This window comes from Myotis nattereri (assembly GCF_964212035.1).
Source record: "Myotis nattereri genome assembly, chromosome: 1".
NCBI lineage: Eukaryota > Metazoa > Chordata > Mammalia > Chiroptera > Vespertilionidae > Myotis > Myotis nattereri.
The window spans coordinates 48942404-48958776 of record NC_138075.1 but is presented as its reverse complement, the minus strand read 5'-3'; the positions used below and the strand labels follow the sequence as shown (position 1 = coordinate 48958776).

At 40.0% G+C, this 16373-nt stretch overlaps 1 protein-coding gene across 1 annotated transcript in view; it reads left to right on the top strand.

Moving 5' to 3' along the window:
* TLN2 (talin 2) overlaps positions 1 to 16373 on the top strand; it is a 428326-nt gene that overhangs the window by 264894 nt on the left and 147059 nt on the right. The window contains exons 12-15 of the mRNA XM_081089528.1: positions 930 to 1034; positions 8102 to 8257; positions 13305 to 13406; positions 14233 to 14309. Of these exons, the coding sequence (XP_080945654.1) occupies positions 930 to 1034; positions 8102 to 8257; positions 13305 to 13406; positions 14233 to 14309 (440 nt within the window). The remainder of the gene's footprint in view (positions 1 to 929; positions 1035 to 8101; positions 8258 to 13304; positions 13407 to 14232; positions 14310 to 16373) is intronic.

Sequence of the window (16373 nt, the reverse complement as noted above, 5' to 3'; positions counted from 1 at the left end):
CCCAGACATGTACTTAGCTTATATACTAAATGATGAGTGTCTCAAGAGTAAAGGAGCTGACAGTTCTATGTCTGGCAGATTTATTATCTTAATCCCCACCTTCTTGCTAAAGGTTACGTAGCCCTTCTGAGAAAAAATATGTGCATACATTTAATTTACAAGGTATTATCTTGGTAGCTTTCAAACAAGGTGATTTGCCATTAAAAATGCACCAAGGAAGAAGCTACAAGTTGCTTCTTTGTCCAGAGGTTGGTTTTTGAAGCTAGAATTTAAAACTCAGGTTTATTCTAAAAGAGAGTTGTTTATTCTAGGCAACCAGTAAGAAAAGCTCTGCCGTCAACTTTGCCATGAAACAATCACTCTAGTAAATTCAAAACATCAAAATCTTCTTTGATGTTGAAATGTAAATATAAGTTGAAATGTAAATTTCATATGTATAAATCTTATTTATTTATTTTTTTACCAAGTATTGTTTCCCAGAGTGATGATGTGTACACATTTGTGTAACCTGCTCTCTGGAACACTGTATGCTGTGGATGGATGTTAGCATGCTACCTTCCCCAGACAAGGACATTTTTCTGGCTCTCGTTTAAAGTGTTGGTGTTGATACATGGGGTTGTTTGAGAATTGGATTGTAATTATGGAGCTTGCTCCTGCCATCTTGCACATGCGTGCATTGGTGCCTATAGTTATGAAATCTGTAGGGGTTTGGGCTCAAATTCTAGTTCAGAAGCACTGCATTAGAATTTCCCATGTACTCTGACTCTTGGTGAGTTGGAACATGTGTCGTGAAGGGGTCTACTACACAAATGTTGCTTATTGGTCAGTCGTAGCCACACTCTATGCACCACATTTAGTAACTACCTCTCACCAAGTCCACCTCTTGGTGGAGCTGCAATAACTAGTCCCTGCTACTATCACTTCCGCAGGAGCACAAGAACTATGGAGAGATGAGTGAAATAGAAGCCAAGGTCAAGTACGTCAAACTCGCCCGGTCCCTCCGGACGTATGGTGTGTCCTTTTTCCTGGTGAAGGTGAGTTGGACAGGGTGGTGGAGAGAGTGTTTGCTCTTGTCACACCTTTTTCTTTTGTTAGAGTGTTTGCTGTTAAGGTTGGTTTGCATTTGCGGAGGTAGCATCTGGCCAATAATGACCCAGCTCTAGCTGTTGGAGAGACATGAAGTGGATGAACTCTGAGGCTGCTGAGTGAGCCTCGCTGCCCACGGTCCTCCGGCAGCTGTGTCTGGGCTTGGCTCACTGTCCTTGCAGGGGGGTGTTTCCTTGTGCTCATTATGACTTTCCCCTGAGAATGTTTCACTTAAGACTGTCAAGAGTGCCCTGGACTAAGTGAAGGTCGTTGACCACTGCAAACCCAATCAAATTCCTGTGGTCTGTAAGGAACTTAAGATGTGTATTTGCAAATGGGTCTGGGATTCCTGTGACCTTTAGATGTGTTCTCGTCAGATTTGTCTTCCTAACAGAAGGAAAGAGGTGGTTCAGATTTGTCTTCCTAACAGAAGGAAAGAGGTGGTTCTTTTAAACTCAACCCGTGAATTTCAGAGGGAGGCCCTTGGTAGGTATGTTCTTAAGTTGACTGATAAGCCCTCCTGTTAGCTTCATTTCTCCTTTGTGCATCCTGAGCTCACATACTCTATTTCAGTCCTTTTCTTTTTCAGTTTTACACCAGAAAATATCCAGCCCTTGCAAATGAAAAACATATGGGTGAATCACTTTGTTTCTAAGACCAAGCTCATTTTTATTCATTATTTTGTAGGGCAACAGGTGACAGATCAGTTCTAAAATGTAATCCCTATCACGGGAACAGAGATTAAATTTTCAGCATGTCCACTGATACTGGCATCACTTTCCATCTATTTTGAGGGGTTTTTTAAGTCTTTCACATATGAAATTAATTTCTTACATTTACATTGTTTTCCATTAGATTTCACACAGTCAGTTTCAGTGCTATGCATATAGGTCAGCAAATTTAGGGAAATAAATAGGATACAGTAAACTGCATGTAGTTATAAAGTAAGGTCAAATATATGGTGACAGAAAGAGATTTGACTTTGGATGGTGAACACACAGTGCATTATAGAGTTGTACACTTAAACCTCTATAATTTTATTAAACAACTAGAGGCCCAGTGCATGAAATTCATGCACTTGGGGGGCACCCTCTCACAGTCTGGGATCCCTCAGGGGATCTCTGCCTGCCAGGATCAGGCCTAAGCTGGCAGTCAGACATCCCTGTGATAGTCTGGGGCTCTCACACTCCGGGACCCCTTGCTCCCACCACCGCCACTGCACTGGCCTCCCATGAGCCCGGCTTCTGACTAAGTGGCACTCCCCCTGTGGGAGCGCACTGACCACCAGGGGGCAGCTCCTGCATTGAGCATATGCCCCCTGGTGGTCAGTGCACATGATACAGATCGGTGGTTCTGCTGTTCGATTTGCATATTACGGTTTTATTATATAGGAGGTCACCCCAATAAATTTAACAAAAAAAGAAAGAAGAAGAAATCGAACAGAAAATTACAGGAACAAAGTTTTATCTCCAAAAGCAGTTTAGCACCTGAGAATAATCTGTCCATGACTAGTCGGATAATTGGAGATAGAGCATAGATCTGGTTATCACAGGGTCTTTAAGATTTAGTCAAGTGAAGACTCTTCTGTAACAAAAGTATTTAAGAAAAAATGAGAAATGAATAGAATTTTCTCCTTCCTTCCTTCCTTTCTTCTCTCACTTTTTTTCAAATTACATCCCTTTGTAGTGAGGTCAGGGTCAAGGAGGTAGGCAGTACTGACAACTTTCATATACATATTAGATACTCAAATTTTAGTTTTCAGTAATTTTGTTTTCCATCACATAATAAAAGTGAAAATGCTACTAACTTTAATTTTTTACTCCATGGTCCTATTTAGTTACATTTTATTTTTTAAAGTGATTTTCATAAATATTGTTTACTTGACCATATAGTTTGCATGCTTTTAAAAGTAGTACATCTGAGATTTCAGGAATAATTAAATGTTATGAAATAATGAACCTAATAAATTAGATAAATAAGGCAAATAAGATGACATCATACAGAATGCATGGAGAAAGAAATAAAATAACCTCCATTTACAATAGCATCAAAAAGCAATAAAAAAAAATACTTAGAAATGAATTTAACCCCCTGTGATCCCACTTCTAGGACTATATCCCAGGAAACCAGAAACATCAATCAGAAAGGATATATGCACCCCTATGTTCATAGCAGCACAGTTCACCATAGCTAAGATCTGGAAACAGCCTAAGTGCCCATCTGTAGATGAATGGATTAGAAAACAGTGGTACATCTATACGATGGAATACTATGCTGCTATAAAAAAGAAGGAACTCTTACCATTTGCAACAGCATGGATGGAACTGGAGAGCATTATGCTAAGTGAAATAAGCCAGTCAATGAAGGAAAAATACCACATGATGTCACTCATTTCTGGATAATAAAGACCATTATAAACTTATGAACAAAAATAGATACAGAGGCAGAGCTGCCTCGAACAGACTGTCAAACTATAGCAGGAAGGCCGGGGAGGGTGGGAGGGAAGGAGGGGGGTGGGTAAGAGATCAACCAACGGACTTGTATGCATGCATATAAGCATAACCAATGGACATAAGACACTGGGGGGTAGGGGAGGCCAGGGGATTGTCAAGGGCGGGGGGAAAAAAAAGGAGACATATGTAATACTCTTTGTAATACTTTAAGCAATAAAAAAAAAGTGAAAAGAGAACACACAGAATGGGAAATATATTTGTAAATTGTATATCTGATAAGGGACTTATATTTAGAAAATATAAAAATCTCTTACAACTCAACAATAAAGACAAATAACCCATTTAAAAAAAGAAAGAAATGAATTTAACCAAGGAAGTGAAAGATCTATACACCTAAAAGTATAAGAAATTAAAGAAAATACAAATGAATGGAAAGATACCCCATGTTCATGGATCAAAAGAGTTAATATTGTTAAAAACATTCATATTACCTAAAGCCATCTACAGATTCAATGCAACTCCTATCAGAATTCCATTGACATTTTTCACAGAAAACAAAATCTTAAAATTTGTATGGAACCACAAAAGATCCCAAATAGCCAAAGCAATCTTGAGAAAGAAGAAAACAGGAGGTGTCACACAGCTTCATTTCAAATCCTATATAATCAAAGGCTAATATGCAAATTGACCAAATGGTGTAACAACCAGTCGCTATGGCGCGCACTGACTACTGGGGACAGATGCTCAATGCAGGAGCTGCCCCCTGGTGGTCAGTGTGCTCCGACGGGGAAGTGCTGCTCATCCAGAAGCCCTGAGTTGGGCTCATGGCTGGCGAGCACAGCAGCAGTGGTGGGAGCCTCTCCTGCCTCTGCAGCAGTGCTAAGGATGTCTGACTGCCCCTGAGGGCTCCCGGACTGCAAGAGGGCACAGGCTGGGCTGAGGGACCCCCACAAATGCATGAATTTTGTGCACCGGGCTTCTAGTTATATTATAAAGCTATAGTAATTAAAACAGTATGGCACTGGTATACAAACAAGATATAAGTCAATGACACAGAATCAAGAGCCTGCAATAAACCCATGCATATACAGCAATAATATTTGACAAACGGAGCCAAGAATACACATTGGGAAAAGATAGTCTCTTCAATAAATGGTGTTGGGAAAACAACATTCACATGCAGAAGAATTAAATTGATCATTACACCACTAACAAAAATTACCACTGTGTGTAATATTATTATGTGTAATATTATTCTGCCTTAGGAAAGAAGGAAATCCTGCCATTTGCCACGACATGGGTGGATCTGGAAGGTATTATGCTAAGTGAAATAAGTCATACAAATGCTATATGATTTCACTTATATGTGAAATTTTAAAAAGCGGATATCATAGAAACAGAGAATAAGATGGGTGGTTGCCAGGAGCTAAGGTGAATATAATACTGTTCATCCATTCATCAACTGATAAACATTTGGGTCTCCACCTATGGATTAAATACTGTTATATACATTAATGTACAACCTTTTCTGTGGACATATGCCTTGAAGTCTCTTGGATATGTATGCCTAGGAGTGGAATTGCTGGATTGTGTGTTATCTCCATGTTTAATTATTTGAGGAACTTCCAAACTATTTTCTAAAGGACCACCAGCAGTGTATTAGGGCTCCAATTTTTCTACATCCTCACACACACTTATATGTGATTTTTTTTATTGTTTGTATTACTTTCACAGCATCCTGTTAATCTGTGATTATTTCAAAGTAAATAGTTAAGAAATGATTCTGGCCGAAACCGGATTGGCTCAGTGGATAGGGCGTCGGCCTGCGGACTGAAAGGTCCCGGGTTCGATTCCGGTCAAGGGCATGTCCCTGGGTTGCGGGCACATCCCCAGTAGGGAGTGTGCAGGAGGCAGCTGATCGATGTTTCTCTCTCATCGATGTTTCTAACTCTCTATCCCTCTCCCTCTCTGTAAAAAATCAATAAAATATATTTTTTAAAAAGAAAGAAATGATTCTGGTATCTTGTTATAAGGTAAACAATCATAGCAATAAATAATTTTGTTCCTTCATTCCCTGAATTAATGCTTAGAATTAAAAAAAAAAAAATCTGCATTTTCCGAAACTTCCAAAATAATGTTGAAGGGTAAGATTTTAAAGGGTATCCCAATATTTATATATTTCTCTCTAGCATTTCTCTATCAAATAGAATACTGATAATAGGATTGAAATATCCTTTGAGAAAGTATATGTATTCCAGCATTTTAAAGAAATATTTATAATGAATAGGTGCTGAATGTTATCAAACACCTTAGTGGCTTCATATAAAATTATCAGATGAAGCTATCTTTTTCTCGCAACTTTTCTGAGATATAATTGACATAGAACATTGTGGAAGTTTAAGGTGTACAATGCGATGAATTGTTACATGTATATATTTTAAAATTATTACCACAATGAGGTTATGTCCTCCTCACGTAATTATATTTTTCTTGTTATGTGGAGAACATTCAAGATCTATTCTCTTTACAGCTTTCAAGTATATAATACAGTGTTGACTATAGTCACAGCAGCGTACATTAAATCCCCAGAACTCATTCCTCTTACAATTACAAGTTTGTACCCTTTGACCATCTCATTCCTCCATGTGTGACTAAACCAGCTGCCCAGGGCCTCTCCACCTAACTCTGTGTGTGGCTCCTGAAGCCAAATTGGACTGATGGGCATCCTCCATGGGCACTGATTTCACCTCTTGTGGAACTGGTGTCTCTCCACAGAGTCTGACTCTGCTTTCATCAGGATTGGGAGGTTCTTGCAATGCAGACTCCACCCCTTGGCCCCCCACGCAGATTCCCGATGCTGTCCTCTCTTCCTCCTGGGAGGAAGCTGGAGGTGTGCTGGGACCTTCACCTCCTGATGATTTATGAACTGCCCTTGGGGGCCAGGAGGGGGCATTTTTTGCTTTTTTCTAATTGCTTCCCCCAGAAGAAGTACACTGTGGTAGACAGTCTGCTTTTGAAATCAGAAGTATTTTTGAGCTAGTCAAATTTGTGTCCTAATCATGGCTTTCCTACTCACTGCTATCTGCCTTGGGCAAGTTGCTGGTCCCTTCATTTCAAAAAAGGGATGATGATGATGATGATGATGCCAACATTTAAGGGATGCTTTGAAAATTAATGGGAAAGACTAACATGTAGCACACTCCTGCCCTGTGTTGGGTGCCTGTCCCCTTGTACTCACACCTACTTATATATACACACTTTGTGGGTGCTAATTTGTATATGTGTTCTTAGGGAATCGTGTAGTCATTACGAGGTTTCAGCAAGTATTATTGGAAAAGATTGTTTGTTTTTCCTTGACAACAAAAAGATGTATATTGGGTGAAATTTTGGGAATAAGGAAAAGCACAAGAAAATAATACAAATAACTTGAGATGATTGTTGCCACCATTTTTTCACATAATAAAATTTTCTTTTTTAAATTTTCTTTTAATGTTTTAAATTAAAATTTATGCTTAAAATTTTACTTCCTTTAGGATTTTGCAGTGCAAACTGTTGATTTTTATTTTATAATATATTGTGAAAACTGTATTGTCCAATTGTTTTCCTATAATATGCATTTTAAGAGTTGTAGAGTAGTCTGTTATTTGTGCAATAATTTTTCAAATCCCCTATTTATTGAAAATTTGGTTATTTCCACTATGGTAAACCCGAGATGAACCTTCTTGCTGTATAATCTTCACATCCATTTATAATTTGTTTTTTAACAAGTTTCTAAAAGCAAGACGTGTCGAAAGTAGAAATATTTCTAAAGCTTTCGTTTATTATTGACACGTTTATTTTCTATAAAGGCTATGCCATTTTCAATTCCCTCAACAGTGTTTCCCCTTTATATTTTCTTTAATTCTGTTTTTTTTAAAATCTGCCATCTTATATACATGACATTTATCCAATTGTTGATTAATTATTACCTAATTATTATTTTAAACAGTTTCTGTGTATGTTCTTTGCTAGTTATTGTTGATTTATGATAACCTTTCACATACAATGTATATGAAATTTTTTATCTTTGTATTTGTTGTAAATATTTATTCCCCGGTCATTTGCTTTTTCATTTTGTTTCTGATGAGGTTTCTTTCTTTTTCTCCTACCCTTCTTTCTCTTTTTTTAGATATATTGAAGTCCATTATATTTTGTAGTTAAAACTATTAATCATTTCCTTTATATAAATATATTTTTTATTTTGGTATAAAGAGTCTTTTCGCACTCAGTGATCACAAAAATATATCACCTGTATGTTTCTCCTAAGTTATTAACTGATCTCGAATTTGTTCAGGTGTGTGTGACAGGTAGGTATCCATTAATTTAATAGGCATGATTACTGTTTCTTAAACAATTATTAAAACTAATAATCAGTCAAGATTTTTAAGACACGGTAGTTCTGCCTATTTTGAAACACAGTGTGTGTAAGTTGACCGCAGGTAAAACATTGCAATGTCATTGATTATTTGGCAAAATCAGATGTATTCAGAGGAAGAGCGCTGACCTGGTGTCTCCTGTTTCAGGAAAAGATGAAAGGCAAGAACAAGCTGGTGCCCCGCCTGCTGGGCATCACCAAGGACTCAGTGATGCGCGTGGACGAGAAGACCAAGGAAGTGCTGCAGGAGTGGCCGCTCACCACGGTCAAGCGCTGGGCAGCCTCGCCCAAGAGCTTCACGTTGGTAGGGACTGGCAGAGGGCAACGAGGGGGCCCACATGGCTTTGGGTAATATGGTGGGGCAGGAGAAACAGTACAAGCCCACTGGGTTTCCCTGGCCTTCGCGGGCAGTGTGGAGAGGGACAGATGGTGGGAGACCATGGGGTGGGCATGGGGACTGGTCCAGAACTGAGGGAAATGTATGAAAGCTGGGTATCCTTGGCCACCCCCTCCTCTCTGGTGCGTTAAGTAAGAACGTCTCTATGAAGAGCCACTCACAGGGTGCTTCTCATCTTCTGTGTCCCTGAGGCCATCCCGAGCGTACCCTAAAAGGAAACGCTAATGCTCTGAGGCCCACCCAAAGGCGCCCTTTATCGCTGATTGTTGTAGAAGTTCCTAAGAACCGTGACATCTTGCTGAGGTGTGTTTTCCCAGCCTGCCTGGAAAGAGAGCGTGCTGTATAGTGGAAGCAGCGTAGACTTTGGGGCAGTATTCCACCCCAGCTTGTCATTTCTGAGCTCTGTGACCTTGCTCAAGTCACCTGTCCTCACTGAGCCTGAACTTCCTCAGCTGTAAAATGGGGATAGCAACACCTGTTTTCACAGAGTTGCTGGGATCAAATGACATGGTCATGATGAAATGCCCAGTGTGAAACACATGGAAAATATGAACAGTGTGCTTGTCGTAAGCCTTCGGACCTCTGAACTCCTGCTCCCAACCTCAATATTTGCTTTTAGCAGAGTCTAACTGGGTAGCCTTAACTAATAGTCATACTTACATGTGAGAATTAGTAGGGCAAGTTGAGTAAGAAGAGAAATTAAAAAAAAAAAACAACATTAAAATTTGTCGGTTTCTTCACAACTATTCTCCAGCTCTGCTGAACACTTGAAATATCAGCTGGCATTGAGGCAAGAGCTCATAATAGGCCATCAGAAAAAAAGGTGTAAGGAAGTGGCCTTGGAGGGAGTAATCAGTTATCTAAGTTGGTCATCGATTGATAGCCTCATGCCAGTTAGAAGAAATCTTCAGAAAATGTACCTTCTTTCCTCCTATAATCAGTAACACCTGTGCCTGCATGTCCCTTAAAAATGAGTGTTCCTACTTAGAGAACTACGTTCTCATTTGCCATTGCAGGAAGTTGTGGATCATTTCTAAAATAGATAAATCAAGAAATTAATATAAACATGTTATTTAGAAATACAGCAGATCCTCAAATAACATCATTTCATTATACCGTTGATGAGATTCCCTAGGAACTTAACTCTGGTTTATATCAATTAGCCTTTGGTAAATTTTGTTTCGTTATACATTGTTTCCCATAGCGATGATGTTAAGTGAGGACTTACAGTGGAAGAAACTGCTTAAAGGGTTGAAAATGGTTATCTGAGGTGGGGGTCGGGATTGGAAAGTGAAGGCAGGAATGTGTAGGGCAGAGGACAGCTATGTGTTATCATATACCTCTTAGCAAGATTGGTCTTTTTAAAGTAGGTCCAAGTATTGCTTTGTTAAAAACAAAGTTTTACATAGTTATGAATCTCAGTAACTACCTCAAGCAGAAAACAATGAATTTTCATTGTTTTTATTAAAGTATACAGTTGGTTTTATGTTTGTAACATGTAATATTTGTTTCCTTCCTATTCCTAGCCTTAATTTAATTTCCAAGTATTTATAGAGATTTTCCTATTGTCTGTTATTGATTTTTACTTTGACTTTATTACAGCCAAAGAACATATTAAGTATAATTTTATTTCTTAGCATTTTAAGATTTGTTTTATATCCTAGGATATGATCATTCTTGGAGAATGTTCTCTGAGTGATTGAAAAGAATGTGTATTCTGCTGTTGAGTGAAGTATTCTATAAATGCCAGGTAGATCCTGTTAGTTAATGGTGTTGTTCCAGTCTTCTGTATCCTTGTTAATGTTCTGTCTAGTTATTCAGTCAGTTCCCAACAGCAACTCTGGATTTTTCCATATCTCCTTTCATCTCTATTAGTTTTTGCTTTATATATTTTGAAGCCCTATTGTTTGGTTTCTATACATCTAAGATTCCTTTATCTTCTTAACGGAGAAATTGTCTTATTGTTACATATTTTCTTCCTAGTAAATTTTTTTTGCTCTCAAGTCTTTATCTTATATTAATATAGCCACTCATATTTTAAATGAATGTTTGCATGTCATATTTTTTCTATCCTTTTATTAGTAGTCGAGTTATATTTGAAATGTGTTTCAAATAAAGAGCATAGAGTTGGGTTGTGGTTTCTTTAATTTTTTTTAATCCACCCTGTCAATGTCTTTCTTTTAATTGGTATGTTTAGACCATTTGAGTTTTTAGCTAATTTTTTATGTCAGGGCTTAAGTCTACCATTTTATAATTTTTGTTTGTCCCCTCTATTTCTTTTTCCTCTGTTTTTCTTGCCTTCCTGGGGGGTTACATTTTTTAGAGTTTCATTTTTATTTATTTATGTTTTTAGTATATCTCTCTGTATGGTGTTCTTAATAATTTTCCTAGTTGTGAACATATACATATGAAATTAATTGCAGCCTACTGCTTTCATTGTTTTACCACTTCAAGTAAAGTGTAGAAACCAACCTTCCATTTAGGTCTCTACACTTCCCACTTTTTAAGTGTTATTGTCTAAATATTCTAAATGCATTGAACACCACATGAGATGGTGTTATAACTTTTGCTTCAACCATAAACTATGACTTTAAAAACTTATGAGGTAAAGGATAGTTAATTACATTTATTTCTATTTTTATCCATCCTGTTGTTCTTCCCCTTTTAAAACTTTCCAGCCTTCTTCTGTTACCATTTTCTTTATGTTTGGAGAGCCTCCTTTAGCCATTCTTTGAAGATAGGTCAGCCAACAACAAATTATCTTAGGGTTTTTTTGTTTTTTTTTAATCTCAGAATGTTCTTATTTCCCCTTTATTCATGAAAGTTAATTTTGACAGATACAGGATTTGAAAAGTACAGTTGTGTGTTTTGTTTTGGTTTTTTTTAGCACTTGAAAAATGTCATGGCACTCCTTTCTGGCCTCCAGGGTTTCAGATTAGAATTTTCTGTCATTCAAGTTCATTTGCAGATAGTATGTTTGTTTCTCGATAATATGTCACTTTTCTATGGCTGTTTTAAACATTTTTCTTTGTCCCTAGTTTTCAAAAGTTCTTGGTGTGGGCACACTGTCCCCCTGGGGAGCACACCTGCGCCATTCCCTTCCCCTCACCTTCCCCGACAGGCATGTGTCCTAAACTCTAGGAGTCCCCAGGAGACTTGCAACCAGGGGAGCAATGGGCAGCAGCAGCTCACCCCAGGCTCACCCCCTAACCCTGTCTCCAAGGCCCCTTTTCTCTGACTTCCCAGTGAGCCATAGCACCCGGCCCAGGCTCTCCTGTTGCTTCTTCTAGGTCCTTCCTGTTTCACTGAAATCAGTTATTTTTCTAAAAAGTTATTGGTGTGGATTTCTTAGGGGTTGTTCTGTTTGGGGTTTGCTTAGCTTCTTTATTTTGGGCATGTTTTCAGCCAGCATTTCTTCAAATACTTTCTCTCTCTTTTTTTTTTGTCTCACACTGTTCTCTCCTTCTGGGATTCTGATGATGACATGTATATTAGATCTTTTGCTGTTTGTTGTCTCATAGATCCTTGAAGCTCTGCTTGTTCTGTCTGTTTCCTCTCTAATGCTCTGATAGACTAAATTCAAGTTTACTGATTCTGTCCTCTCTCATCTCTACACTATTTTATTTTGGTTATTGCATTTTTCAGTTCTATAATTTTCATTTCATCTGTTTAATTACTTACATTTATGTTTTGGAACTTTCCAATATTTTCACTTGTTTCAGGAGAATTTCTAATTGATTGAAACATTTTTTATGATGGCTACTTTAAAACCCCTATCAGAGAATTCTAACATCTGATTCATCTTCAGTATTGGCATCAATTGATTTTCTTTTCTTATTCATATTGTAGTTGTCCTGGTTCTTGATATAAATAGTGATTTTCAGTTGAATCCTAGACATTTTGGTTATATATTAGAAGACTCATGATCTGATTTAAATTTTCTATTTTATTAGTCACCTTATGTAGATTTAGTTCTAAGCCTATCTTTGTGCGCTTTAGTTGCAATGACAGTTCATTTTCTGAACCCGTGCAGTGCTATTCTGGACTCCTTTGTTCCTTTGACACTGCTGGGATTGTTGCTCAGACCTCGCTGCTGTCTGTGAAGGAGGAGGGCACTTCCCTGGGCCACCTGCTACTGCTGGGTGACCTCTGCGGGGAGGCAGAAGCCACTGGACCTGAGTCTTGTTATGCCACTGGTGGAGGACAGGGAGACACAGGGTTTCACTCTGGCCACGGCTGCAGGAGATCAAACCACCTGCCTGCCTGGATTGTGGAGCAGGGACTGGGACAGCCTGGGCTTTCATTGCTCTGCGGCTGCCGGTGAACGCAGCCCAGGCTATGGAGCTGGGTTGGGGCTCCAATGAGGTCTCTGTTGCGCTTTCCTCTTCTGCTCCTTTCGCCACAGAGAACAAGCTTTTCAAATCTGCTCATTGGAATTTCCAAGTGTTGGGTCTCTCTAGCACCCAAGCGTGGAGTAAAGGGATCTATATATATATAAGGCTAATATACAAAGTGTCCCCTCGGGAGTTCGACTGGGAGACCCGGAGTCGATTGCTTGCTATGATGTGCACTGACCACCAGGCGGTGGCACGGAATGAAGGAAGGCCCTGGCCGGCAGCCAGAAGGCCCCAATCAGCCCTGATCACTGACTAGGCCTAGGCACCCTACCCATGCACGAATTTCATGCACCCGGCCTCTAGTATGAAATAAAACACAAGAAGTCAGTGGATGTGGCTTCTCAAGGCCTGAGGCCCCCAGCTAGTTCACCTTTTGAGCTTTGAGAGCCCTTTTACCATGTTTGTCAAATAAGATTTTGGATGTTTGGTTGTATTTAGAAGGGAAGAGCAAAGGGCATGTTAAGTCTATGCCATCTTGAACCTGGACCTTCTCACCTTTAAAACTGCTGATATATCTGATTTATTATATTTCTCCTAATGCTGCTTTCCCCCTCCAGGATTTTGGGGAATATCAGGAAAGTTACTACTCAGTGCAAACCACCGAGGGAGAGCAAATATCCCAGCTGATTGCAGGCTACATTGATATCATCCTCAAAAAGGTATTTCCTACTGATGTCAATTGGAAAAGCAAGGTTTCTTTATTAAGACTCGGTTTAGATCAGTGGTCGCCAACTGGTGGTCCACAGACCACTGGTGGTCCTTGAGGTCCAAAAGGTTGGCGACCGCTGGTTTAGATGATATGGCTACCTGGAACACACACACACACACACACACACACACACACACACACACACCTTATTTGAAGTACTTGATTCACTAATTTAATCTATGATGTTGAGATTGCTTGAGTGTGTGGTCTTTGACCTAAAGATCCTATGAGAATTTCTGATTTTGCTGCAGATCATCTGTATCATTGACTGCCAGGTAATTAGTGGTAGTGCATCACTTAGCTAATGAATGAACCTAACTAACCCCTTGGCATCTTCCTCTCTAGGTAGTTACATTACACTTTCCAGCCTCTGTAGGAGCCCAGGTTGAGGGTCTGAAGATGTTTTTGCATTTTTCATGTTGTTTTTATTCCCTAAATATAATAGGGTTATATGCCATTGTGGTATACAGACAAGTTTGCTAAAGCTTTTAGATACAGTCCATTCAAAGAACCAAGTTCTACTAGAGTATTAATATCTGCATCTTGATTTTAATTATATGAAATTAGGTCTGTGCAATAATAAATGCAGAAGACATTATATATCTCTGCATAGTAAATAATTTATTTTTATTGCCTTTGTTCACCCATAACTTATTAAATATTCAATCTAAGGAATTTGCTATAAACCTCCATGCTTTTGCTTGTGTGACACCTTTTAAAACGTCCTTGTGTAAAGACCTGCTGATTTTTGTTTCTGTGTTTTGTTTTACCTCTAGAAACAAAGTAAAGATAGATTTGGACTAGAGGGTGATGAGGAGTCAACTATGTTGGAAGAGTCCGTCTCCCCCAAAAAGTAAGTGTTGTTAAGAGCTGGAGAGCTGCCTTCCCACTGCATGGCAGGGGCCCTCCTGCCCTCTGAGCCTGTGGCCTGGAAGCTCTTCAAATGGAGGAGTAGATAATGTATGATGTCGATGAGTCTGGCTTGTTGAAGTGTGGTCTCAGACCGTCCGTGTCAGTGCTCAGGGTGTCTGGGGAGCTGGGGGTTAACGATTTCAGGGAGACACTGAACAGGTGTTTAATCCATCTTCAGCAGCAAGGAACATTCAGGAGTCCTGGTCTGCATTTCTGATGTAAACCTCATAAACCGCATCCTTTTCATCAAAGGGCTGGAGAGCGAGCTTTTGTTTGATCCTGTCCCTTTGCGGGGAGGGATCCAGCCAGTGGAGGACTTACTGTTTGTGGGCCACACTTGGTACACATATTGTAATGTTGCAGAAGGAAGTGGGTAAGAACATGGATGCTGCAGCCAAACTTGGGGTTCAAATCTGGGGGCTGTATTTTTCATTTGCAGGTTTGTGGACATTATGAATTTTCTCTGTCCCCCCCCCATCTCATTTATAAAATGGGAATAATGATAATATCTCCTTATAAGTTTTATTTTGCTGATTGACTTGCTAATGAAGCACATAAAATAATGCCTGGCACAGAATGAATGTTTGCTGTTGCCATCATCATCATCATCATATTAAATTCAGAACTATCTCAATTTAGCCCCATTGAATGGAAACCTGTGCAGCGCCCCCCCACCCCACCCCCACACACACACTTTTGTTAAATAGGAATAACTTTTTTAAAAAAATATATTTTTATTGATTTTTTACAGAGAGGAAGGGAGAGGGATAGAGAGTTTGAAACATTGATGAGAGAGAAACATCGATCAGCTGCCTCCCGTACACCCCCCACTGGGGATGTGCCCACAACCAAGGTACATGCCCTTGACCGGAATCGAACCTGGGACCCTTCAGTCTGCAGACCAGTGCTCTATCCACTGAGCCAAACCGGTCAGGGCTGGAATAACCTTTTTGTCTTTACTGTGTGTGTCCCACATTCTATCTTATTTGGCCCCAACAACAACCCCCTATGGCAGAGGTACCCACATGTTGTCCTCTGCTATTCAGAGATACAGAAACGGAAGCTCATGGAAGTTAGTTGAGGTGCCTTCATGTGGCAGTGCCAATACTCACATTCACATCTTTTGATATTTCCTCTAGTACGGTGCCAGGAAATTGGAGCGAGCCCAGCATTTGAACTTGTTTAGTCATAGTACTTGTTTCTCTATCATCACCACCCTGCACCTCTTTCTCACAGTTTGCTTCATAATCACCTTGAAGGTGTTTTCCCATTTGTCCCATCAGTACACAGGTTGGAACCAAACTTGATGTGACTCATTTCAAATACTGTACTTGCTACCTCTGGCAAAACTCCTTAAGTCCTCAGAATTGTTAATGACCATTAGGTGGAAATTAGTGAGTGCTTCCTGACAGGGTGCGGCATTCACCGCAGAGGGCTCTGCTGCACTTGCACTTCACCTAGGAAGAGCTCAGCAAGTGTCTGAGCCCAGAGTGCTGCCCCTTCCCCACCCCTGGGCATCAGGATGGGGGCTGGTCAAGGCAGACAGGAAAAATGGTCCAGGTGGTTGCATCGCTACACCTTCCGCTTCTCCCTGCATTAGACGTTGGTGGGATCCCAGCTTTCAGCTGACCTCCTACAGGAGCCACAGACCCACTCCCTAGTGTCACTCCCTCCATAGACAGTGATGTTTCTCCATGCATGCCTGCTGCTTCGTGTCCTAGCATGGCTCATCGCTTTGCCCTGGACAATGGGGAGTGATCCATGGTGGTCTGAATACTCTGGAAGAGAGGCCCCTGCCCTAAATGCAAGAGCTCACCAACCCTGCTCCCTCCTACACGTGCACACAGACTCCTCCAGACTCCCCCTGCGGGTTTGTCCACTGGGCTGCTGAGGCAGATATGCCATCCTCAGACTTCTTAGCTTCACATGTTCCAAGTCCTTTGCACTCATCATTCATTTGAAGAAAACATTAAGCAGTGAAAGACTGATATATTGTGCCTACTGG